Genomic DNA, 26,013 nt, shown 5'->3' with positions numbered 1-26,013 from the left:
CCCCCGCTGCAGCCTCAGGAGGACAAGGAATCTGCAGGTCCCCACCTTTTCTGGTTTCTTTCTCTGAATCCCTCTCCTCCCTTCCCACCCCCCCTCACGTCCCCACCCGACATGCTTTCTCCTCACCTCCCAGCCACCAGTCTGTCCTCTAGTTCACTCCAGAGGGACCTTCTGAACGGCCAATATCCCAGGCTTCCCTTGCTCAAACTCCTTTCCTGACTCCCCACGGCCCTCTTAGCCCTAGAGCCGAGCATCTGAGGTTTGATCCCTACCCACTCTCCTCATCCCCCCATGCCCTCCTCCAAATGCTCCCAAGCTCCCTCAAACACCGGGGTCCTGCGCTTGCTTTCTGCGGGCTGGAAGGGATCTTCCACTTGGTGAACAGCTTTCCTGACCCAGCTCCAATACCCACTTCAGGGAAGCCTGCCCCATCCCCGGCATCCATGTCACTTTGTCCCCCACTAAGTGCCAGGGACCCAGCCACAAAGTGGCTGCCTCCTGAATATGCCACAGGCCTCCTGGTCACCCTTCTCCTGGGAGAGGACATCCTCAACGGAGGCTGTCCCCTTGTTCCCTCTGACCGGCAGTAACTTCCTCACGTCCAGACAGCGAGCAAGGTTGGTTCAGGACTGGTTTTCTTTCATCCCACCCGCATTCAGACTGGTTGTCCCCCAAGCTTTAGGAACAAGTCCCTTTCCTCCTCCTGTGGCCCCAGAATGCCCACCTCTACCCCTGGAGCTGAGTGTCTTCCTCAGCCACACTCTGCCTTCCAAAATCAGATGAGACCAGACACAGTGGGGGCAGGCAGGAGCTCCGACCCTGGCCCCACTTTGCCCGCCTCATGCCTCACACCTCTCCTGCCTCCCCCAGATCCAGGCTCCAGCTCGGCAGCTGCGGGCCTGGGGCTGGTCACACTCCCAGCTCCCCTCTGCCTGCCTCCAGGCTTCTATGTGCTTCCTACCCTGACCCCCTCGGCCCCAGTGGGTGTGTAAATGTCCTCTAACCTCCTGCCTCCTCTCCCAGCCCTGGTTTCTGACAGAAACCGGGGACGCGAGTGGCATCCCCAACCTGCGTGCCCCACATTCCCACGGCACCCACGGCCTGCCAGCCAGGGCCACACAACCCCTCGTCAGGAGCGAGGCAGGCCTGAGCCCTATCCCAACACCAGCCAACCTGTCAGGACATGCAGGCTGCCGTCACCTCCGCCACTCCCACAATCTCACTGTGGCTCACCAGTTCTAGCCACCCTCCCTTCCAGCACTTATGGCAGCAGCCCCATAAGCTGGTCTCCCTCCTTCTGTCCCTCACTGCCCTCCCCCAGACTGTTGTCAACACAGCTGCCAAAGGGACCCGTGAAAACCTAGGTCCCACCTCAGTTCAAGTCCTTCCCAGGGCTGGCCGTTACGGTTCCAACCTCATGTCCTACTATCTCTGACCACACTTGCACCCCACAGACTTTGTACCTGCTGCCCTCTTCATCCAGAAAACTCTTCCTTTAAATGCCTACATGGCTCACTCCTTGACGCCTTCAGGTATCTTCCTGTGCCAGCTTTTCGATGGGGCCTGCACAGAAGACACCCGTTATGTTCTCCTGTGCACACACCCCTGCCTCCCTATGCCCTTCCCCTGCTTCTCCATAGCACCACCGCCTGGGATACTTCTTCCATTGTTGCCTGCCTCATGCCTCACCTCCTCAACTGTACCCGGTCTTTCCCATTTCATTCACTATCACCAACAGGTAGGACGGGGCCCGGAAAGAATGACAATGCCCCATCCTCCTACTCAGCACCAGCCAATTGTTACCATGCAGGGCTGAAAAGTTCATACTATCACATTCCTATTTCTCCAGAAAAGTCAAAATCGTAGGTTTTTCTTCTCATGAATTACCCCCAATTTTAAATGTCGGCAATTCAAATTTGTTTCAAAAACTCGGCTGGTAAGACCCAAGCTCCCAGGCTCCCTTGTGACCGGGTCAGCCCTGGTGTGGGGCCACTGCCCCAGCCGGCCACTCCTGGAACCCCTTCCCAGCCAGTGAGCACTCACCGACCCATCGCTCATGATCCTGTGGTCTGGCCACTGACAAGGGAGGAACACAGAAGTGGTGCCCCACCTCGAGCCGGGGACACGGTCACTGAGTGGCAACTTCACGACTTTTATTTGTGGTGCCTGTGCTTTGTCTCGAAAATATCTTCTCCCCCTGCCCCTGACAGTGGGCGGGGCGGGGGCAGCAAAAAATAGAGATCCCTCCCTATTGCACACGGGCCCTATATAGAGGCCCACCTGGCCCAGGCTGGCGGGACTCTTGGCACATTCTCGGATCCCTGTTCAGGAGCGGGAGGGGTGACTGGGGTGGCATCACACGTGAGGGGGGGACCTCCGGATGGCCACTCCGGTCCTGGCACTTCCTGGTCCGCGGTTCCTCCGTGGTCCCACCTCCGGTCCCGGGCCCCCCTCAACCACGTCCCCCTACCTGGCTCGGCCTCTGACCTCCATCCTGGCCTCGGGTGGCCCCCCTCGGCTCCTGGGGATTCTGCTCCCCTCCCAGTCTGGAGGCCCCGAAGGGAGGCTATGGCTTCTCAGAGACCCCCTGGGAGCCCTGTCACTCGTGCTCACACAGGGGAAGGGGGGCGTGTGGCAGAAGCAGCTGTATAAATACGGGTACGGGGAAAGGTCCTCCGCCAGAGTCACTTAGAAAGTTTGCTGATGACGCGGATCAGGGCTGCGTTCTCATCCTTGAGCCTCTGGTTGTCAGCCCGGAGGTCGGACAGGGCCTGGGGGAGGGGATGGGGAGGTCAGCTGGGTGGCCCCGGGTCACCCGGGGTCTGCCTAGAACCCGTCCACGGCGCCCCCTTAGGCTCACCTTCAGCTCCTCCTCCAGCTCGGCCGCCTTCCTCTCCAGGGCCCTGCGCTCCTGGCATAAACAGGAGGGGTGAGGCCCAGGGCCTGGGGGCGGGGGAGGGCTAGGGGCCAAGTAAGGCTGAGAAGGGTGGGGAGAGGGCAGAGGACCCTCTTCAGACCCACATGGGACACCCACATGGCCCCACCCCAGCTGCCCCTACTCACGAATCTCTCCAGCTCCAGGAGGGCGGGCCTCTCTGCAAAGCGCTCCTGCCTCTGGGGACAAGAGAGCCCAAGGCTCAGAGAAGTGGCCAAGCCACAAAGACCAGGACTGGGACCCCAGCCTGGGAAGGGGGCGGCAGTCCAGCCTCCCAGCCGGCCCCCCCTCCCCGAGCAGGCCCATGGGGGCCACTGCGACCCGGCTCCCAGGTCGGGGCATCTCACCTGCGTGGCGCGCTCCAACTCCACCTTGAGCTGCGCCAGGCGGAGCGTGGTCTCAGTCAGGGCCTCGCGAAGCCGCTCGTTCTCGCTGCGCAGCTCTGCGTACAGCTGGGGGGAACCGGACAGGGAGCACGGGTCAGTCCTGCCGGCCCACGTGGGGAAGGGTGGAGAGCAGGGATACACAAGCAGAACCACAGATAGAGAGCTGCAGGGCAGGTGGATAAAGGCCGACCGCGGGGGCAGATCAAGGGTGGGTGGTGTCGCAAACCTTCCTGAAGCCTCCATCGGGCTCGTCTGATTCTGGCTGGGAGTCACGCTGCCGCTGACTGCGAGGTGAAGGGCCGCCCTCGGAAGTGCTGGGGTGGAGGCAGGCAGGGCGTCAGCGGGGCTCCCTGTGGCCCTACAGAAGAGCCCAGACCCTTCCCTGCCCACCCTGTACCTGGACTCTGGGCTGCGGTCGGCCGGCTCCGCCTCCTCCCCCTGCGGGCGGAGGTGGGGTTCAGCCTGATGCCTGGAAAGGAGTCTGGCCCACCACCCTGCCTCCAAGGCCCACCCGTAGCCCAGCTCGCCCCGCCCCTCACCTCCGCAGGCCCCCTCCACTCTTTGCCGACTTTGCGGTGCTCCCTGGCAGCCTGTGGTCCCTGACCCTGCCCGTCAGGCGCCTCTGCTGGGGGGGAGGGGCAGGAATCAGCCCAGAAACCTGGGGAGCGGCCCCTCTCTGCGGTGTCAGGGTCCCTAGGCCCGACCCCTCGGGAAAACAGACTGCAGCGGGACAGATGGGGAGGCCAGGGGGCAGGAGGTCGACCTCCCAGAAACCAGACCTCACCTCTCAAGGCAGGGCCATCAGAGTTCTCCACCCCCGGGACTCGGGGCCTCCGAGAGGGGTCCTGTCCGAGAAGGGCAGGGAGGTCAGAGGGCAAGGGCATCTTGGACCACCCACCACCTGGTCACCTGACCCCTCTCACCAGGCACGATTTCTCTGGCTCTGGGGTCTTCCCTGCGGCCTTCTCTGCTTCCTTCAGGTCGGTGAGAGTCACACCCTGGGAGAGCGAGAGCGGTCAGGGGTCCCAGAGGTCAGGGCCCAGGCTGCCCAGGATGCAAGTGTAGGCTCCCAGCCCCTCCTCTCTCAAACCCAGGAGTCCTGGCCCCCAGCCCTTCCTCCCTCAGACACAGGTGTCCTGGCCCCCAGTCCCCTCCTCCCTCAGACCCAGGAGTCCAGACCCCCAGTCCCTCCTCCCTCAGACCCAGGAGTCCTGGCCCCCAGCCCTTCCTCCCTCAGACCCAGGAGTCCTGCCCCCAGGCCCTCCTCCCTCAGACCCAGGAGTCCAGACCCCCAGTCCCTCCTCCCTCAGACCCAGGAGTCCTGGCCCCCAGCCCTTCCTCCCTCAGACCCAGGAGTCCTGCCCCCAGGCCCTCCTCCCTCAGACCCAGGAGTCCTGCCCCCAGGCCCTCCTCCCTCAGACCCAGGAGTCCTGGCCCCCAGCCCCTCCTCCCACAGACCCAGGAGTTCTGGCCCCCAGCCCCTCCTCCCTCAGACCCAGAAGTCCTGCCCCCAGCCCCTCCTCCCTCAGACCTGGAAGAGTCCACTACCCCAGCCCTCCTCCCTCAGACCCAGGAGTCCTGGCCCCCAGGCCCTCCTCCCTCAGACCCAGGAGTCCAGACCCCCAGCCCCCTCCTCCCTCAGACCCAGAAGTCCTGCTCCCAGCCCCTCCTCCCTCAGACCTGGAAGAGTCCACTACCCCAGCCCTCCTCCCTCAGACCCAGGAGTTCTGGCCCCCAGGACCTCCTCCCTCAGACCCAGGAGTTCTGGCCCCCAGGACCTCCTCCCTCAGACCCAGAAGTCCTGCCCCCAGCCCCTCCTCCCTCAGACCTGGAGGAGCCCAGTCCCCCAGCCCCTCCTCCCTCAGACCTGGAGGAGCCCAGGCCCCCCGCCCATCCCCACACCTGTGTGGACCTCCGAGACTGACGCATGAGCCGAGAGCGAGCCTTCCGCTGAGATTCAGACTCCTCATCCCGCACAGGCATCTGGTAGGACCTGAGTGAAAGGTTCCCAACCTCAGTAAGGGATCCTTTGGGTCCTGTTCCCGTCCCACGGCTAACACTTTTCAGGGAAGGGAAGTTCTGCCAGAGAACATCAACTCCCAGCAGACCCTGGGACAACCTCCCCCTTGGGAGCGCTGCCCGAGGCCTTGGGGCCTCCTGGGCGACGCAGTGTCTCCCTGCTGGACAGAAAGAGGCTTCCTTCCCCCCACCCCTGCCTCCCCCCTCCCCCCCGCCAGCCTCTTTACCTCCGCCGGTCCCGGGAGTCGGCTGGGGGCGCCGTGGGGGCCGCAGGGACATTTGGCTTCACTGGGGATTCGGGCCCCGGAATTCTGGAGGGAGGAGTGGGGTCATCCGAGGGAGGACGCCTGGAGACCTCAGGCCTGTGAAGTCATTCATTCAGCAAATATCGTTCGCTACTCAAGCTCAAGTTACGCGGCAGGTGCTGGATATGCCACATGGAGCAACAAAAAGAATGATCTCTGCCCCAGTGAGTCAAATGTGTGCGGCAGAGACGCAGAACCCACAAGCGCGAGAGGAGCCCATCACAGAACAGGCCAGAAGGCTGAAGTGCTTGGGAGGAAAGCGCGAGCCTGACAGCAGGTGGGAGGGTGTGCGTGTCCGGACTCTGCGGCAGCATGGGCGCGAGGTCCGAGCGGGCCTCACAGACCAGGTGACACTCATACACAGACCCGAGGAAGGGAGGAGGCGAGCCGGGGTGGGGGTGGTGCAGAGCAAAGGCCCTGGGGCAGCTGTGTGACTGTGTCAAAAGGGACGGGGCGGGAGGTGGGGACGGAGGCAACAGGAGGCCGCCGCGAGCGACCGTGGAAGCTCAGCTGTGAGCTTTTCTTTGACGCGCCACGAGGAAAACTGAGGCAAGAGCGGTCGGGGCAGAGACCCCAGAGGGCAAAAGCCCTTGCTCGGGATCAAACTGACAAGGTTGGGACCCGACCTGCCTCCCACCCGGAAAGGCCCAGGCCCCCGGCTGGCACTCACAGGGCACAGGGCTCCGGCACCTTACGGGAGGGGGTGGGCGTAACTCTGGCGAGGCGGGGCTCCTCAGCCTGCGGGAAGAGACCAGAGGAGGACATTCTCCTCGCCGAGGCGGGCCTGGCCCCGGCCCCCGCCCCTCACCCCACTCACCTGCGGGGAGGTCCCTTCCAGCCGAGAGGACGAGGCTGAGCGCTGCAAGCCAGCCCCAGGGGTGCCCTCGGCCCCCCGCCTGTCTGTGGGACCCAGGGCACCAGAGCTTCCCGTCTTCTGGAGGCCAAAGCGCCTGGAGAAGGGGGCCTCTTCTGGGGGCTGGAGAAGAGAACGGTCTCAGGGAGAAAGGATCCTTCTCGGCCACGTCAAGTGTTGCCCCCAGAAGGACCACAACAAACCACTATTCCCATCAGCCCCCTGGGCAGATGCAGCCAGAAAAAAAGCAATCGGTTGTTCTGGAAGATTCTGGAAACTGTCGTCTTCACCTTACATACCCTGAAAAGAGGTCTACAGATTCATGACATCTCTGCCCTCCCTCCCCAAATAGTATGACCTCTAGAGCATCCAAACTCACCATGGGGCTCTGAGGGCTAGCGGGTGGTGGAGAAGACACTCCGTTGAGAGTTCTGGATTCTGTGGAGGGTGGCTCTACGGTGTGGGAAAATGGAGATGCCAGGTGCCTCTCAGAACCAGCCCCTCCTCCCTCAGGCCCAGGGATCCAGACCTCCCAGCCCCTCCTCCCTCAGACCCAGGAGTCCAGACCTCCCAGCCCCCCTTCCCTCAGACCCATGAGTCGTGGCCCCCAGCCCTTCCTCCCTCAGACCCAGGAGTCCAGACTCCCAGCTCCCTCCTCACTCAGACCCAGATTCAGGCCCCCAACCCCTCCTCCCTCAGACCCAGGAGTCCTGAACCCCAGCCCCCTCTTCCCTCAGACCCAGGAGTCCAGGCCCCCAGCCCCTCCTCCCTCAGACCCAGGAGTCCAGGCCCCAGCCCCCTCCTCCCTCAGACCCAGGAGTCCAGACCCCCAGCCCCTCCTCCCTCAGACCCAGGAGTCCAGACCCCACAGCCCCTCCTCCCTCAGACCCAGGAGTCCAGACTCCCAGCTCCCTCCTCACTCAGACCCAGATTCAGGCCCCCAACCCCTCCTCCCTCAGACCCAGGAGTCCAGGCCCCAGCCCCCTCCTCCCTCAGACCCAGGAGTCCAGGCCCCCAGCCCCCTCCTCCCTCAGACCCAGGAGTCCAGACACCCAGCCCCTCCTCCCTCAGACCCAGGAGTCCAGACCCCACAGCCCCTCCTCCCTCAGACCCAGGAGTCCAGACCCCCAGCCCCTCCTCCCTCAGACCCAGGATCCTGAACCCCAGCCCCCTTCTCCCTCAGGCCCAGGAGTCCAGACCCCCAGCCCCCTCCTCCCTCAGACCCAGGAGCCCTGGCCCCCAGCCCCCCCTCCCTCAGACCCAGGAGTCCAGACCTCCCAGCGCTTCTTCCCTCAGACCCATGAGTCGTGGCCCCCAGCCCTTCCTCCCTCAGACCCAGGAGTCCAGACTCCCAGCTCCCTCCTCACTCAGACCCAGGATCAGGCCCCCAACCCCTCCTCCCTCAGACCCAGGAGTCCTGAACCCCAGCCCCCTCTTCCCTCAGACCCAGGAGTCCAGGCCCCCAGCCCCTCCTCCCTCAGACCCAGGAGTCCAGGCCCCAGCCCCCTCCTCCCTCAGACCCAGGAGTCCAGACCCCCAGCCCCTCCTCCCTCAGACCCAGGAGTCCAGACCCCACAGCCCCTCCTCCCTCAGACCCAGGAGTCCAGACTCCCAGCCCCCTCCTCCATCAGTCCCAGGAATCAGGCCCCCAGCCCCCTCCTCCTTCAGACCCAGGAGTCCTGGCCCTCAGCACCTCCTCCCTCAGACCCAGGATCCTGAACCCCAGCCCCTCCTTCATAGATCCAGAAACCCAGACCCGGCCCCGCACCTGTGGGGCCTTCTTCTCCCTCATCCTCGTCATGTATGGGGGGCCCCCCTGCCCCCCCAGGCCGGCGTTCCTTGGACAGGTCTTGGAGAGAAATCTTCTCTCGGCTGCTCAGACGACACACGGAGCTCCTGGTGGGAAGGGGAGGGCGTGGGGTTCCAGTCCCTGGGACCCTCCACCTGCCCACCCAGGCACCTGTCCACTACCTTCGGTGTTTGCCGCTGGAAGGCACCTGGGGCTCCTGGCTTCTGCTCTGAGAAGCTTCCTTTTGGTTCCGCAGCTGCAAGGGGACAAAGGAGGGGACGGAGGAGGCTGCTGGGAGGGCCCCACGCGGCCCGCTGCCCCCACGTCCAGGGCCAGCACGCACGGCTGTGCAGGTCTGGGTGGAGGAGGCGCCACCCACGGGGAGGGCCGCTCCCAGCGGACACGGGGGATCTGCGGGCCCCTGCACACGGCTGTGTGGCGTCTGGGTCCTCCTCACAGCTGCCTCCCGGCCTCCCCACTCCGGTGTCCTCCCCTCCCAGGGTGCCCCGCTCACCGGGGACACTGTCATCCCTGCCACCTCCCTAGGGCGGCCCGCCCAGCCTTGGCACAGAGGTCCCTCCACCAGGCGGGCCCGTCATCCCCGCCCCTCCTGAGAGGTAGGGCTGCCTTCCCCCACCGCAGGCTGAGAGCGCACCCATACCTGTGCTCCCTCCTCGCCAAGGGCTGACCCTGCCTCACCCTCCACGAAGCCCACGGCGGCCCCACTACCCTCACTCTCACACTGCTCCTCAGCCTAGCGTTCGAGGCCCTTCAGGTGGGCCCCCCAGCCCAAGGCCTCCCTGCCTCACACTCCCCTCCGGGCCCCACCCATTTTCCCACCCCCTAGCCTTTGCACGTGCTGTGCCCTCACCCCAAGCGCATGCCCTGGGTCTGAGAAGCTGTCCACCCAGCCAGAACTATGACCTTTCCTCTCAACGTCACCACGACCGACCTTTAAACAGAGGGATCTGTGTCCATCTACCCCCCCCCCACTCACTGGAAGCTCCAGGCAGAGTGCCCGGCCCCCAGGAGGCCTCAGGAGATGTTCTTGCTCCCAGTCGGCTTACAGTCCGCCAAGCAGGGTTCCAAACGTTCTCGTGCAGTAACACGTATACTCCCCGTAGCATAACAGATACTCCGCGTGACTCCTCATAAAGGTGCACACACTGTTATCCCCACATTACAGGTGAGGAAACTGAGGCCCAGAGAGGTTAAGTGACCAGCCCGAGCTCACAGAGCAAACGCATGCCAGAGCCGGGATTCAGAGCCCAGAGCCCATGCCGTCCAGCCCTTCACTCTGCCTTTTTCCAGCAACAAGGCCTGGCCCGGTGCTGGCTCGGCGGCATTCCGGGGCTGATGAGGCCCAGCCTCCTCCTGACCCCTCTTCCTGACTCTGACTGTCGCCAGCTGGGCAGGAGCAGGTCCCCTGCCAGGGGGCACTGGGGGAGCAGGGAGCCGACGGGAGGGAGGGAGCCCCCGAGACTCACATCCTCCTGCTTCCGGGCCAGTTCCTCCAACAGACTCAGCACCTCCTCGTCAGCCAGGTCGCAGGGACGTTGGCCCTGGCGGCGGAGGAAGAGAAGGGGCAGAGGACGATGGAGGGGAGGGGGCCTCCCGCCCCTCAGCCCCACCGGCCCGCGAGCAGCCCGGCCCTCACCGCGTGGGTCAGCGAGTCCATGCCCCCACCGTGCTCAGCCAGCAGGCGGCAGGCGTCCTCCACGCCCCAGTGGGCCGCGGCGTGCAGGGGGGTCCAGCCGTCCCCGTCCCGGAGCTCTGGGTCGTAGCCGGCCTGAAGGAGCAGCCTGGGTGTGGGGAGGCTCGGAGTCAAGGACCGAGATGCGGGTTCTGCCCAAGGCTGCCGTCGATGGCTGACCGCGCTGGGGCCCGGTCGGGACAGGCAGGGGGCGAGGGCCTCTTCGTGGAGCCCCTCCCCCGGCCCAGTGGGTGGCTTCAGGAACCCTGCCCCTTGTACCGGGCAACTCTGTTGACTGTCACCCCTGGGTGTGGGACACACAGCCCCAGAGCCTGTGAAAGGGCTGAGGCCCCAGAAGGGGCAGCCCTGGGGCAGTGATGTTCTAGGAACCCGCCAGCTCAGGGAGGTGGCCCTCAGCCAAGGCGATGCTGCCCGCCAGGCGACATCTGGCAGTGTCTGGAGACGGTCCGGGAGGTCACAGCTGAGGGGTGGGTGCCAGGGATGTTCCTAACACCCTACGGTGCAGAGGACGGCCCCACGGCAAAGACTGATGTGGTCCAAAACCCCGCTAGTGGCGAGGCCAAGGAGCCCCGGCTTGGAGGACGAGCACAGGATCTGGGGGGCAGGCAGGGTTAGAAGCCCAGGCGGGTCCCGCACGCGCAGCTGGCGGCACACAGCCTGCCTCTGCAGGACTGGCATCGGGTTCCGTGCCCGTGGGAACAAGCGAATAGGAGGTGGGAGGCGGACAGAGTTCATGAGACTTTTCAAATAGAAGGGCCTCTGTGGGGCCCTGCTGACCTCGTCGCTCACTCCCCAGAGCTCACTCGCTGCAGCCACCTGGGCGCCTGCACACGGTCCCCAGGGGTCCCCAGGCCAGAGCTCATGCAGCCCCCCCCCCACTCCTCCCACCGCCCTCTTTATGCCTTTCTAGGCCCACGGTTCTCAACTAGGGGGGGCACCTGGCCATGTCCGCACATGTTTGGTCGTCCTGAGTTGGGGGGGGGGGGCGCTCCTGGCCTCCAGGCGAGAGCCCAGGGATACTGCTCAGCACCTTACGACGAACGGGCACACCCCTCCCCGGTCACCAGTGTGCACTCAGGCCCACGTCACGTGGTCTGCTGCCCTGGTCACTTGTCTGCCTCCCCGGCGAGGCTGGGGGCTGCACGTGGGCCCAGACACGTCTCGTGTGCCAGCCGCCCCGGACCTAAAAGACGGCCTGGCCTTCGGCAGGTGCTTGGTAAGTAAGTGCCCAGAGCCACCTCTCTGGGCCTCTACCCTGCCCTTCGTCGGTGATGAGGGGAACGTTGATTACATCCTCCTACAAACGCAGCCGTCCTGAGGGCGGTGATAAAATGGGAGTCGCTGAGCCTTCCCGCGGCCAAAGCACTTCGTTCCTGTGCCAGACAGTGAGCCACCCCCAGACCCCGACTCTCCCCCCACTTAGTAACCATGCCCAACTCTCAGCTGGACACGCTGTCACCTGGCTCAAGAGGGATCTCCTGGGCTCCCTGGCGGGAGCCCTGGGCAGGCAAGTAACTGGGATGGTGGAAATGCCAAGAAAACGCCAGGTGGTCTGGCAAATGGGACATCAGTGTTCAGCGTGCGGGTCACTTCAGGACTGTTCTTTTAAAAGGAGTCAACGGGGGCGTCTGGGTGGCTCAGTCAGTTAAGCGTCTGACTCTTGATTTCAGCCCAGGTCAGGACCTCACAGTCCGTGAGCTCAACAGTGCAGAGCCTGCTTGGGATTCTCTCTCTTTCTCCCTCTCTCTCAAAATAATAAACTTTAAAAAATAATCAAGTAAAAATAAAGGGAATCAACATTTGCTCCTTTTGTCCTCTCCTCCTCCGGGCTGTGTGGGATGCAGACGCAACGGCAGGAGGCGAAGCAGCCACCTGAGACTCGGCGGTGGAAGCCACGGGCAGAAGAGGACAGGGCTGGGCACATGACTGGGCCTGACCATTTACATCCCAGGCCCCTTGCCACTGGGATTAGCTCTGGGATGGGCAGGTGCCCAAGGCAGCCCAGTGAGCATCAGGCCAGGACTTTTGCTACAAGAATGGGGGACGAGGCATTCTACTTTCACAGCAGGCAAGCAACTAGGTCATGAGCCTGGAGCCACTAGGGGCCGTCTCTAGCACCTCACTGGAAAACTTGCCTAAAAACCCAACACAGAGGTGAGCAGAGCTGAGGGATTCATCTCTACTCCACTTCCAGACTGAAAATAAAGCATAAATCACAAAGAGAGAGGACTCAGAGAGGAGAGAATCTGAGGATGAGAATGGGAACCAACCACCCCAACATAAGAGGGTGAGGCAGCCAAACACGGACGGCAGCAAGGGAACACATGCTGTAGCGATTTAAAATACATATGCGCTAGATAACCTGGCCTTCAAATACAGAAATAAACACCGCGGGCACTACAAGGATAAACAGGCAAAATCCACAAGCATTGTAGGAAATTTCAGGGGCACCCGGCTGGCCCACTCAGTGGAGCATGTGACTCTTGATCTCAGGGTTGCAAATTCAAGCCCTGCATTGGGTGTAGAAATTACTTACACATAAAATCTTAACAACAAAAACAAAAAAAAAAGTATGTCTCTCACAGTAACTGACAGAGTACGCAGAGAGAAAAAAACCCACTAAGAACATAGGAGGCTGAAATAGCGTGACTACAAAGGTGATCTGATAACCCACACGGAACGCTGTACTTCACAGCATGGTTCTTTTCCAGCTGACACATACCGGGGTATAAAGCAAACCTCAGAGAATTCCGAAAATCTGATGGAAGCATATGGATTCTCTGACCACAGTGCCATCAAGGCAGGAAATGGGCATCGAAACAATGACTGGAAAAATCCCATGCATCCGAAATTAAGGACATCCTTCTAAATAATCCAGAGGCCAAAGAAGAGAGATTACAAGCCGGAAAATGTTTTAAACTTACGGACAACGAAAAGCCTACACATCGGAACTCGTGGACACGGCAAAGGCTGTATTTAGAGACAAATACTCCGTCCACATACATAAATTAAAAAACCCACAGGAAGGTGGAAGACAGTGAGAAGGAACAGATCAGCCCAGCACAAAGAGCAGGGAAGAGTGGGGACACCAGCCCAGCTCACCTCATCACTTCGATGTAGCCCTTAGCGGCTGCCACGTGCAGGGCAGAGGCCCCCGTGCGGGGGTGCCGGGCCTCGGGCATCGCGCCCCCATTCAGCCAGCATCTCGTGTCACGAAGAAGCAGTTCCTCCTCGGCCCGTTTGGCCGCCTCCACGTCCACACCTGGGAAGACGAGAAGGGGCAGTGGTAGGACTCACACCCGGAGCCCCAGGAGGCACGGGGTCCCCCTCGTTCCACATGCTCCTCCGGGACTCAGGGGACCCGGACTTCCCAACGGGGCCTCCGAGGCACTGCTGGGAGAACGGGGATCGCAGGCCCTTCTCCCATTTCAACCTAAGTATCACCTTTATCGTTACTCTTAAGTATAAACCCAGCACCTGATTACGTCAAACCCTCCCTAGCACCACCAGTAAAATCCTGAGCCCATGTCTTCACGCACTCTGTCGGGACCCTTTCTATCACCCTGAGTAAGATAAACCAGGCAAAGGGCCACCAGACCAAGGGGCCGCATTACTGGGGCAACAGCCTCCTTCCTAGCCAGGTGCGGATCCCTGTTCACAGCTGTGCCGTCACCTAGAGCAATCAGAAGAGAGCCAAGCACGCGGCCTCGTCGGTCAGTTTCTGTACATCTTTCAGTTTCCTGCAAAGCTGTTCTGCATTTGGGATGCCAAGGGCAAGTTAGGACTTCACGTGTAAGTGGATTTTGGATCAGAACAGGCAGCCTTGCTGAGGCTGTATTAGTATCTGGTGACCATCACCGAGAATCTGTATGTTGCCTGCCCCCTATTGAGACAGGAGTCAGAAAGGGTCTCTTCCAGCCAACGTTCGATCTCTCTCCTGGAAAGTTTATTGGGGTCTGTCGCTGTTCCAACTGTGAGATTTCTCACACCAAAGCGCTGGCTTGGAGCTGAGCCGTCCTGCCCCGTAGCTGTCGGCCACGTGCAGCTACTGAGCGCCTGAACTGTAGCTGCTCCAAACCGAAACGTGTCATGAACACAAACACACGCTGGATTTCGATGTGTGGGCGGGAAAAAGTGTGCGGCACGGGGTGCCTGGGTGGCTCAGTCGGCTGAGCACCCAACTCTTGATGTCAGCTCAGGTCATGATCTCACGGTTCGTGAATCCGAGCCCCAACTGGGGCTCTGTGCTGACAGAGTGGAGCCTGCCTAGATTCTCTCTCCCCCTCTCTCTCTGCGCCTCCCCCAGGTGAGTGCACTCTCTCTCCCTCAAAATTAATAAACTTAAAATACAAAAGCGCACAGCAACCCATGAATGGTTTTCTTTATGTTGATTAATGTTGACATGATAATGTCTTGGGCACAGTCAGTTAAGTAAAATACGTTACTAAGTTAATCTCACCTGCTTCTTCTTACTCTTTTAAGTGCACCCACTTAAAAATTTTCCATTACGCTGTGGCTTACACTGGCTTTCCGCTGGGCAGCACCGGCAAAGGACCCCCGTGGCGCCACCACTTGGGCTTAAAAACTTAAAACAGGACAGAGGCTGCAAAAACCCCCTGTGTGCCCCCCACCCATCTCATCTTGATTTCGTGACGCTGCGTCCTGTTGCACCCTCACTACACACAGGGGAAAGTCTGCCCTAAGTCGGCCCCGGGGGTCCCAGAGGGCTAGCCGCCCGGAACCGGCTGCGCGTCTGCGCCACCTGCTGGCACCCGGGGAACGCGCGACTAAACTCCAAGGGGATCACCTCTGGCTGTCGTCTGGCAGCTGTCCAAGGAATGTTTGGCTGGTCGGAGCCCACCTGGTGGGCCCAGCTGGGGGCGGAGAGGCCGGGACAGTGCTGGGGACTCAGGGACACCCTCCCCCCACCCCCGCACACAACTTCCTTAAAGGGAATCACCTTCAATCCTACTACAGATGCGTGTGCCTTCCTTAGGCAGCGAAGGGTGGGGTTTGCTGACCTTTTTCCAACCACTGCTAGTGTCTCTGGCATGGTCACACACATCCTTCTGCACTCTGCTTTTTGCCGAGATTTGCGTTTCTTGATGGAGCTCTCGATCAGGGTTGGCAAACCTGTCTGGTTTTTGCCTTTTGTTCTACTGATGGTAAAACACAATACCTCATACCCATTAAGCAGGCATTCCCTGTACCTCCCTCCCCAGCCCCTGGCAACCATCAGTCTACTTCCTGTCATTAAGCTTTGCCTGTTCCGGAAGGCCCCCTGTGTTTGTGAATAAAGCTTTATTGGAACGCGGCCACGCCCACCACGGACACAGGGTCCCTGGCTGTGCTGGGGAGGGCGGTCGCAGGGCCCCCCCCCCCACCCCCGGCCGGCTGCAACGTGACAGCACCTCCCACAAAGTCTCGTCCTTCACAGAAGCTGCCAGCCCACTTACAGATTAGTGACCTACCCAACCTCCTCTGCTGGAGCCCCCAGCCTCTCCCGCAGCCAACAACCACCCCCGCCCCCATGAAGATTCCTGTCCGAGGGCGGGAGGGCCTCCGACCGTCCGGTGGCCTAGCAGCAGAACCGCTAGATGCCCCCTTCCCGCCCAGTTCTGTGTCCCTGTGGCCCGTCCTGCAGCTGGGCTGGGAGCAGCTCTACAGCGCGGATGGGCGGCCACATCACCTGGCCTAACCACCCATCCTTGTCGCCCCAGCTAGGGCTGGCTCAGGCGGAGGGTGGCGCTCAGGTGGCTGAGGAAATGTAGTCCTAGGTCAGCCGAAGAATCAGCCAGCACTGTTAGCAGCGGCGCTTCATACCCGGTTGAGAGAATCTGCCTGAGAATGAAGTCCGTGCAGGGGCGCCTGGGGGGCTCAGGTCATGACCTCATAGCTCAAGGGGTTCGAACCCCACGTAGGGTTCTGTACTGACATCTGAGAGTCTGAAGCCTGCTTTGGATTCTGTCTCCCTCTCTGCTCCTCCCCCACTCATGCTCTGTCTCTCAAAAATAAATACAAATTAAAAAAAAAAAGAAAAGAAAAGAATGAAGTCAATGCAGAGTTCAGTACAGTGATATTTTCGAGTTGGTGCCCCTGGATCAAACCATGCCTGAAGTCTGTGCAATTCCTGGACTTCAGTTACACGGCCCATAAATTGCCTTTTCATTTCAAACTGTGGTAAAAATACACATCAAATTTACCATCTTAACCCCTTTTAACTGCAGTTCTGTGGCATTAAGTATATTCACGTTGCCATGCGGCCTCCACCATCCGTCTCCAGAACACTCTTCATCTTGCACAACTGAAACCCCGTCCCCATCAAACAGCATCGCCCCGCTTCCCCCTCCCCAGCCCCTGCGCCCACCCCTCTACCTTCTGCCTCTATGAATTTGACCATTTTAGTCCCGTTCCTCGTAGAGTTAGAATCACACAGAGTTTGTACGCTTTGTGCCAGACTCTCTCACTGAGCACACTGTCCTCAGGGTTCACTCACACCGTAGCACGTGTCCGAACCTCTTGCCTTTTTAAGGCTGAATAACAGTATTCCATCGTAGCACATGCCACACATTGTTCATCCATTTCTCGGCTGGTGGACACTTGGGCTACTTCCACCTCTGTGCTACTGTGAGAAACGGCCGCTTCAAACACGCTGCACACACCGCCTCTTGGGCTGGGCCCTGAGCCCGGCTGCAAGGGGTTCCCACAGAAGCGGCCCGCCAAGCCTCACCCGACAGACGACTTTTTAATCACGAAGGGAGGCGGACTCCACGGTAGAGCCACCTGGCCAGTGCCCCTCCGTGAAGTTCAAGGCTAACAGCAACACGGCAGGCAGACAGACAGCACCTGTCTCCCGAACAACGTGCTAAGAAGTTCCTGCCACGAACGCAGACCTGAATCTCCTGGAGAAGCGGCAGGCGGGTCCAGGCCGAGGGACACGCTGTGTACAGAAGGCAGGGTGAGGAGGGCAAGGGGAGTCCAAGGGCAGGGCAGGGCCACAGGAGGCACAGAGGGGAGACTACAATGTGCCACAGGTAACAGCGCAGCACCAAGGCCAAGGTCCCGATGCCCACAGAGGAGTAACAACGTGACACCCTGTGTCCTTGTTCTAGGAGACACAGGCTCCCACGTCAGGGCCAGGGTTACAGTGTCTGCTTCGTGTTCTTGAGATGGCTGGGAACAGAGAGGGAGGCAGCTGGGGAGGGAGAAAGAAAAGGAAGGGAGGGGGTGGGGGAAGAGTGCTATTTATGTATAGTGGGGGGAGGGGGGAGGCAGGACGAATGCAGATGGGCCAAAATGTTAAAAACTGACGAATCTATACCGTATGACCCCATTTATACAGAACGTTCCAAAACGTGTAGGGACAGGAAGCAGATGAATGGTGTCTCAGGGCTGAGTGGGAGTGGGGTGCTGGTTGAGGGCTCCGGTTTCTTGGGTGCGACCGAAGCCCTCTGAGTCCATGTGGTGAGGCAGGCACAACACTGTGAAACGCTAAGAAACCAGCGGACCGCACGCTTTCGAAGAGAACCGAACGGGCTACGAATCACATCTCCACAAAGCTGCTAAAACCACCGGCCAAGCTCAGGGAGGGTCATGTGGCCGCCCCCCTGAGGCTGTCCCAACCTTTGTCCACATCTGAAGTTTTTCAGGGTGAGAAGTCAGAGAGGAGAGAAGCAGCTCAGCTCTGCCTTAGCGCCCGCCCCCCACGTCTGCCGTGACCCCAGACGTCCACCTGCACGCGGCTCTCTGACCTTACCAGCAGTCAGCCTGCCCAAGCCAAGCCCGGGGATCTGGGCGTCACCTTCCACACCCCAGGGCCTGCTCTTCAGCAGCCTCGCTGAACGAGCCACGGGGCCTCCAGACCCCCAGGCCCTGCGCCCACACCTTTTCGGCGGCTCCCTCGCTGAACCTGGACCAGCACCCCACGGCCCGTGCCCTCCAGGCCAGTCAGGCCACAGCCTTCCTCGCACACCCCACGCATCAGCTGGTTCTAGGTGGCTGCTTTGGGGAGTACGTTTGGACATGAGCTCCTCTGAGAACTTGCTAGAAGCAATACACGTTCTCCCTAGAAATATGAACATAGCCAGTGGACACAGAGTTTCGGGGGTCCTGGGCCCCATGTTAAGGACCCTGCGGTTCAGTGACCGTGCACATGGGGAGAACAGTCCCCCTCAGGGAACACTTCCGAGAGGACAATCTCACCTGAGAGACCCCTGGACAAGGCCCCCGCACCTCATTTCCTCACTCACTCCTGGGGTAAAATGACAATTTGGGTCAACGTCAGGTTGGCCTCTTATCCGTGCCCAGCGGTGGCACATGCACTTTACACGATCACTCAATGTTCCAAGCAACCCGAGGACGGGGACCCGCATGCCCACCTCACAGGTAAGGAACCCGAAGCAGACAGGGTCAGAGAACCCTAGGAAAAGCAGGGCTGGCCTCCGAGCCCCAGCAGTCTGTTCCCCATGCCCGCAGGAAGCACCCAGGCGCCCACCTCGGTAGGCAATCTCCGCCTTCAGCAGCCCCTCCATGGCGTCCGACTCGGCCAAGTCCAGGGGCAAGTCCCCATCGCTGTTGACGGCGGCAATGTCAGCCCCGTGGCTCAGGAGGTACCTGGGGGTGGCGGTGGAGGGGTGGGGAGGTTAGGGCTGCGGGGTCTGAGCTCCGGTCCCCATGCGATCCCACTTACCCTCTCCCGCCTCACCTGGCGATGTCCAGGTAACCACAGGAGGCAGCCACATGCAGGGGCGTCCAGCCCTCGTTGTCCGCCTGGTTCACCGTGGCACCCTGCTCCACCAGGAAGCGCACCACCTCCAGGTTCTCATCAATGCAGGCCTGGGGCGCAGGGGACACAGCTGTCAGCCCTCACCTCACCCAGGCACCGCACGCCCAGCAAGGCAGGACTCCCGAGGGGCCGTGAGACAGACCCCGGGAACACGGAGTCAGACATTCAAGGGAAAAAACCAGATGACCCTGGGACAGACCCCAGAAGGCACCAGCTCTGCTCCTGGAGGCCCATTCAGCTACCCAGCTATTTAAGACCTCTTGGCTTCCCAAAGGTTAGGTCAGCTGGGCATCTGGAGCTCAGTGGAGCCCATGAAAACAGGACACCCAGATCCTTGCAAGTACGAATTGGATAAAGGGAGGGGGCTTTTCTCCAGCGTGGGAAGTCCTGGATGTTAGATACGATGTACCCCAGTCATCACCAACAGGACAAGGCTTCCAGTGACGAAGACCTCCTCCCTCAGACCATGGAGTTCTGAGCCCCCTGCCCTCTTCCCTTAGACCCTAGAGGCCAGGCCCCCAGCCCCCTCCTCCCTCAGACCGGGAGTCCAGGTCCCCAGCCCCCTCCTCCCTCAGACCCAGGGATCCAGGCTCCCAGCCCCTCCTCCCTCAGACCCAGGGATCCAGGCTCCCAGCCCCTCCTGCCTCAGGCCCAGGAACCAGGTCCCCAGCCCCCTCCTCCCTCAGACCCAGGAACCAGATCCCCAGCCCCCTCCTCCCTCAGGCCAAGCAGATGCTCCCCAGGATGCTGACCATGGCCCTGACTCCCACCCTGAGGGGACTGGCCTGGCCCCTGGGGCCCAAAGCTGTGCACGGGGTACTGTGCCAAGGGATCTCCACCTGGGAAGACCTTCCCTAATCCTCCTGCTGTCAAGGCTCTGTACTGCAGAGGAAGAAATCCATCTCAAGGAGACAGCAGCCCTTGCCTGAATAGGGACAGCAAGGGGACAGAGAAGGGATTTAGCCCAGGGCACATGAAAACCCGGGTGGGCGCTGGGACCTGAGCAGGGTCCAGGCAAGGGGTGGGCCTGGCTTCCTGGGTCCCTGGGCTAAATTAACTCCCCAATTCCCTCACCTCTCCAAAACCGGCCATCTGGAGAAGGGGGGAGGCGGTGAGGGCCAAGAGCATGAAGTCATGGAAACTCAGGCTGCGGGGGGGGGGGGGGGGGCACACGTGCCCTGGGAACGGGATGAACTGGGCTTGGTTTATTTCCACCCGGTTGTCATGGTGATAGGGGGGGTCGAGGAGGGAGATGGGCCTTTCCCTTTCAAGGACCTGGCCGGGCACAGGAATCCATGTGAAAGATGCCCGAGGCCTGGGCACCAGGGATCCAGGAATCCAGACAACAGCAACCTCCCCCACCAGGAGTCCAAGCCGCTCCCTCCACCCAGACTTAGTTCCCACTTCCACCCTCCCTATTCAGATCTAAGAACTGTGGCTCCTAGTCCCTCCTATGCCAGACCCCAGACCTAGCTGCTAATTCACAAGGCCATTTTGACGAGTGGGGGAAATATACCAGCTTTATCATGGGGTTAACAAGCCCACCTGAGGTAGGTGCCGGGGTGTGAGAACTCCTGGGCACACACAAGGGCAGGGGGCTGTCGCCTGGGGACCCACTCCAGGGAGGACTCAGAAAAGAAACCATAGCCCCAGGACGCACCCAGACAAGGTGACCAACTGTCCCAGTTTGTTTGGGACGGGGGCTGCCTGAGACCTGGGACTTTCACTGCTAAAACCAGGCCAGTCTAGAGCAAACCACCCTGCGTTGGTCACCCCACAACAGACCTGACCCAAACCCCAGGTCGCCCGCCTGCTGGCCATGTGACCTGAGGCAGGAACTTCCCCTCTCTGAACCTCCAAAGCCCTAATCCTTCAGGCTTCCTGCAAAGCCCCGGAAAGTGGGTTTACCAAGGGCTTGCCTGAGTGGGAAAGGGATTTCACCTGAAAAGGCAGCCTGATAGGCAAGGCCTAGGGGGATGCCAAAGAAGGGGGCTCAGCCTGGAAAGCGGGGCCAAGAGCCCCTGAGGAAAAGTCCAGGAGAGTCCAGGCCTGGACGGTGGCAGAGGAAGGGAAACAGAAGCCTGAGGCCCCTCTCCCCTGGGCTTGCCCAGTACTCTGACACCTTACAAGGCTCAGGGAAGCAGGCCCCTCCTCTGGGTGGCAGAAAGCATCCTCGCTAGCACCAGGGACTCTGTAGGGGACAGGCCTGGGGGTCAGAGAAGAGAAAAAGAGGACAGGTAGCAGTTAGACCAGGCAGCAGCCCTCCAGCTGAATGCCTGTGCTGCATCCTGAAGGGTTTTCCACACATCTGACCTCCCTCCTTCATCACAGCCCTGCCACGGAGGGACCGACTACTAGCCCTGTTGTACAGATGAGGAAACTGAGGCACAGAGAGAAAGGACGCTAACTTGAGGCAACAATGCTAAGGAACTGCGATTTGAACCCAGGACCATACTGATTTTCCTGAACTGCTCCTCTCCTCTTCCTGGGAGACCTGAGAAGTGGGCCTCTTCAAACATCCCTGCCTCCCCAGTCAAGCTTTCCACAGGGTCTTTTCTGGTTCCATCAATGACCAAACTCTATGGGTTCTGGCGGGAGGAGAGGGCTGAGGACTGGACCAGTATCAGGAGACAAGGAGGGAGATGGTCTCAGGGATGAGACAGAGGGTGGTGGCTCTTCTGTGGCCAGTCCTATCCCTGGTGGTCCCACTGTGGGAGGATAGATAAATGCATCCAGAACCAAAGAGGGTCCTGCGGCATAAGGTGGTCCTGGTTCTGGGACACACAAACACTGGAGGAGACAATCAGGGAGTCCTGGAAAGGCATGGGGGCCAGGTTATGGACGGAGACCAGCAGGGCTGTAGTACCCTTGGGAAGCTGACATACCCAGAGGCAGACAGATCACACAGTCTCTAGGAGAGAAGCTGCCAGATGCCCAGGAGAAGGCATCCGGGCAGAGAGAGCAAGATGACCAAGGATAGAGAGGCAGGTGCGTTGAGGCCCCCCAGGAAAAGGGCAAGGTTACAGGCACAGCCAAGGGAAGGGGCGGGAGGCAGAGAAGGTGCCTGGAGAAGGAGAAACGTCCCTGACACGAGGCCTACGGTGGAGAAAAGAGGCGGCACAGCCTCCAGAAAGAGAATGAAGACGGTCTGCGGGTGGAGACAGCAGGAGGTGCCCCAGACAAGGAAACGAGGTGGTGCAAAGCCTAGAAAAACCTGAGCCAAGAAAGAGCATCCTTATACAGCAACAGACGGTACTGCCTAAGGGCGAGAAGGACTAATCGGAAAGCAGCAGCACGGAAGATATGCCCCTAGCCAAACAGGTAGTCCGGGCCAGGGGCCAGGGGAGGAAGCCCCACAGGCGCAGGCGCGTGCCTGCACAGGACGATGCTTGCTGCTCAGCGAAAGCGACACCTGCCTGGAAAGGGGAAACAGTGGGCTGGAGGACGTAGAAGTATTGCTAGAAGAAGTGCACAGCCTCGGGAAAGGTGGCAGCATTAGATGGCACAGGAGAGGAGACACAGAGACTACTGAAGGGTGCTCAGGGTCGGGAGAAGGCAGCGCGAAGTGACAACGACCGGGACCAGTGGCATGGACCAGACCGAGGCCGTCCGCAGTGGCTCGGGTCCAGACTGAGGGCAGCGCAGGGCGGCAGAGACCAGGGCCGGTTGAAGAGGCTCAAGACTGGAAACAGGGAGTTGCAGGTGGGTGGCAAGGGCCAGGGGGTCGGAGAGGGCAGCAGCACAGGACGGCGCGCACCGAGACTGACGACCGTGAGTGACTCAGGGCCCGGAGGACGCTGGAGGAGGCTCGGACCCTGGGCGGGCCAGGTCCGGGGAGGGGCCGGGGGCGCTGACCTGGTGCAGGGCGCTGATGCCGTCGGCGTTGGTGGAATCGAGCACCGCGCGGGCGGGCGGCGGGGCGGCGGGGTCGAGCTCGGCGCCGGGGCCGGGGTCCGCGGCGCGCAACATCAGGCGCGCCTCGTCCAGGTCGCCGCCCGCGCAGGCCGCCAGGAACTCGGCGGCGCGCTCGAAGCGCACGGTGCGGGCGCGCCGCTCCCCGGGGCCCGGCTCGGCGCCCGCCCGCGCCCCCCACTGCCGCAGCTGCTCCCGCCGCCGCTCGCGGGCCGCGGCCGCCGCTGCCCCGGGGCCCGCCCCCGGGCCGTCCTCGCCCGACATCGCGCCGCCCGCCCGCCGGTAAGCGAGCGAGCGACCGCCGAGCGCCTAGCCCCGAGCCGCCGCCGCCACCGCCGCCCGCCCGCCGGGGGCCGCCGGGAACTGCCGCTGGCCCCGAGCCGCCCGAGGATCTGCCTGCCCCCGCCCGGCGCGTCGACGTCACACGCCGCCCCGGGGCGCGCTGGGAAATGGAGTCCGTGAGCCGAAGTTGCTAATGGCAACCTTCGGGCCTCGCTCAGCCCCGAGGCACGCTGGGAAGTCCGCAGCTCCCGGGCAGCTGATGTAGGGGAGGGTCCCGGGAGCGCCGGGAAGCGGGGTCTCCGGGCTGGGAGGCCCCGGGGTGTGCTGGGAAACGCAGGGACCAGTGGCACGGGGCCCGGGAGTCGGAAAAGATATAACGCTCATTTTCCCAGCTAATTCTTTGTGGGCTCTTTGGTCTGCTTGCTTCAACTAGAAATAGGAAGACAAGGACGTTTGTCTTCTGTCCGCAGTCCTTACGCCCAGCGCCCAGAATGGAGCCTAATAGAACGCGACCGGAGATAGTTTCTGCATGAATGAATTACCATTAATTCATTAATTCCCCGACCAGCACGCCCCGCAACCCAGAACTCCCGCAGGACAATTCTGCCTCCCTGGGTGACCGCCCAGGTCATGCAGGGAAGATAAAATCTGTAGCCAGAGGTCACGGCCTTCGGTCCACAGCCCTAGCGCACGCCGGGAGGTGTAGTCCTCAGGGCCACGCCTCTAGTGACACGGTGGGTCCTAGGCAGAGCCCCAAACATCGCAAATGACCAGGCTCAAGGGGAAGAGAAGCCCAAAGTCCCTTACAGTAACCCCTGGATTACATCCGGGAAAGGAGCCCAAGGGGCGGGGTCCACAAGGACGCCCGTCCTTCTCGCGCTCGCACCGTGGGAAATGTAGTCCAGGCTCTACATCCTCGCATATCATGCTGGGATTTGTAGTCCTGGGTGAGGCGTTCCACGTAGCACTTTCAAAGCAAGAAATAATCTTCACCTTAAGTGTCCTGTACCTAAATCCTGGATGGGAAAGATGCAGGCACTTCGAGATCGGAAGAAAGACCCGTACAAACCGTACAGAAAGGTGCTGAAATCTGGATAGATTTTTTTTCCCAAGGGATGTTGGAGTTACCCACCCACTCCAAAGTCCTCGGCCCTGTAGGAAGACATAAACTACAAATCCCATGAGGTCTGCGGAACGCTGGCCGTAGAAATAAAGGGAATAGGTGTCCCGGTAGTTCTTGGGATGTGTAGTTCCTGAACTCGCACGCTTCCCACAGTTGTACACACCCATCCTCCTTCTGCAGGGGGCTTAAAAGACAAGCAGTAAATCAGCCCTACAGTTGTTACGTGTGGGTGTGTATGTGTGTGTCTCAGTGCCTGTGCACAACTGTGACACATTATAGCCTTGTGTTTTTGCGATCCTGTGTGTGCCAAGGTACATGCTGTTTATAAGGACTCGTGTGTATTATGTCTGTAAGTGTTCATATAAATATGCCTGTAAAGTTTTGTGACTGCGATTGTTTCTCTGGGGTATCTGCTCAACCCACACAACGAGGTGTGAGACGTGTTCCCACCATCAGCTCAATTAGCAGTCTTTACACTGTCTGTTGTATTTAGGCTCCAGCCTCTATTTTAAAATTCTCTTCTGCTGCAATGGTGAAGAATTCCAGCTCTGATCTAGGCAATCATGGGTTTGACACTTGTTTCTGCCCACTTCCCAGCTGCGGGGTCTGGGGCCAATCTCTGCCTCCTGGGGTTGTTGATTGTGTACATGTGATATCTGGTAGGTTTCAGACGTTGGCTGTGTCTACCTTCATAGGCACTCGTTGAAGTTCTCTTCTTCCCTTTGCTTTTCGGTGGTGAAGGTTTTTTCACTTCCCAGGCCTGCTGTTGGCTCTCAAGGCTAACACTGGAACTGAAATGCTTACCCTTAGAAGTGCAGGCCCCCCTCCCTGCTGGTGAAAATAACATCAGCAAGATAAGAAGAAGATGTTCCCTGCAATGGCAGAAAAAACAGACGCTGGTCTGCGTCATAAAGATGGTCCAGATAAAGGAATAAACTAAAGTATCAGGTTTACTCTGTTGTCCAGTGTGAAAACAGGACTAAGCATTTATGATATTTTAAAACTGTCCTTGGCAGAGTTATTTGCACAGAGGAAACTTTTCAATTTAAGGGAGAAATGTGCTGTGAAAGATACTGCGTAGCTGACCTTCTTGTGACTATCAGCACATCTCCTGGGCCCTCAAACTCACAGCAACAGGAAGGAGGCTTTGTATTTGTTAACCGTGCCAAGAATGGTGTTCTCCCAAATATCATCCTCAGATGTGGGCACAGGGAGAAGCCCTTCCCTTGCAGGGAGTGTCGGGGGCCAAAATGAGTACAGAGGAGGGATTTTGCCCCAATGTGTAGAACCACGTTTTCCAGATCTGGTAACATATGATCTCTTTTCCTACCCGATGACTTCCATGTGCTTGATTCTCTTTCTCCTCTTTTCCTCATGGGAATGTTTGTCTGAATTGTTATTATTACAATTCCCTGCGCCTTCCCCATTGCGGATTTGTTAGGGAGGGAGGAACTGTGTATGCGGTTTACAGGATGTCAAACCAGTGGGAGGCACACCCAAGCCTGACTGGAGGGGCTGGTCTGACCCCAAGAACCCGATCTGACCACCAAGACCCTGGGCTTTTGTCCTTGGGGAGTGGGTCAGTGTGTTCCATGTCCAGGATCTGTATATGTGGGTTGGGTAGTCAGAGGAGTGGAGCATGTCAGAGACAGCTAATTGCCTGCCCATAACTCTGTCTCCTCCTCAAAAATAGAGCACTGGTTGGGGCACCTGGGTGGCTCAGTTAAGCGTCCAAGTTTGGCTCAGGTCATGATCTCACGGTTCGTGGGTTCAAGCCCCACATTGGGCTCTGTGCTGAGAGCTCAGAGCCTGGAGCCTGCTTCGGATTCTGTCTCCCTCTCTCTCTCTCTCTGCCCCTCCCCTGCTCACACATTGGCTGTCTCTTTCTCAAAAATAAATAAACATTAAAA

At 60.2% G+C, this 26,013-nt stretch overlaps 1 protein-coding gene across 6 annotated transcripts; it reads right to left on the bottom strand.

The window, feature by feature from the left end:
* Window positions 1-2,132: 2,132 nt before the first annotated feature.
* PPP1R12C (protein phosphatase 1 regulatory subunit 12C) lies at window positions 2,133-23,005 on the bottom strand. 6 transcript variants are annotated; one of them, XM_011289595.3, is made up of 22 exons: window positions 22,642-23,002; window positions 18,706-18,836; window positions 18,496-18,614; window positions 13,104-13,263; window positions 9,945-10,089; window positions 9,775-9,849; window positions 8,470-8,543; window positions 8,267-8,394; window positions 6,878-6,951; window positions 6,463-6,621; window positions 6,316-6,383; window positions 5,568-5,702; window positions 5,224-5,314; window positions 4,245-4,319; window positions 4,106-4,166; window positions 3,861-3,946; window positions 3,719-3,759; window positions 3,548-3,635; window positions 3,283-3,387; window positions 3,064-3,114; window positions 2,861-2,911; window positions 2,133-2,771 (listed from the first exon to the last, which is right to left on the bottom strand). In XM_011289595.3, the coding sequence occupies exons 1-22, from the start codon at window positions 22,960-22,962 to the stop codon at window positions 2,685-2,687; spliced, it is 2,325 nt and encodes a 774-aa protein (XP_011287897.3). In that variant the 5' UTR covers window positions 22,963-23,002; the 3' UTR covers window positions 2,133-2,684. The 6 variants fall into 6 exon arrangements, 5 of the variants coding, with proteins under 5 accessions (XP_011287897.3, XP_044903228.1, XP_044903229.1 ...); XM_045047293.1 differs by having other exon boundaries at window positions 3,861-3,943; XM_045047294.1 differs by lacking the exons at window positions 3,719-3,759; window positions 4,106-4,166 and having other exon boundaries at window positions 22,642-23,004.
* Between the last annotated feature and the right edge of the window lie 3,008 nt (window positions 23,006-26,013).

This window comes from Felis catus, chromosome E2, assembly GCF_018350175.1.
Source record: "Felis catus isolate Fca126 chromosome E2, F.catus_Fca126_mat1.0, whole genome shotgun sequence".
Taxonomy (NCBI): domain Eukaryota; kingdom Metazoa; phylum Chordata; class Mammalia; order Carnivora; family Felidae; genus Felis; species Felis catus.
This window is presented reverse-complemented; position numbering and strand designations above follow the sequence as displayed.

Excerpts from the sequence above, each read along its gene's own strand:
- PPP1R12C (XM_011289595.3), bottom strand. The coding sequence starts at position 22,962 with ATGTCGGGCGAGGACGGCCCGGGGGCGGGCCCCGGGGCAGCGGCGGCC. Across the intron at positions 4,320-5,223 it reads AGTCTCGGAGGTCCACACAG|GGTGTGACTCTCACCGACCT; the intron begins GTGTGGGGATGG and ends TCGCTCTCCCAG. Across the intron at positions 2,912-3,063 it reads TCCTGGAGCTGGAGAGATTC|GAGCGCAGGGCCCTGGAGAG; the intron begins GTGAGTAGGGGC and ends TGTTTATGCCAG.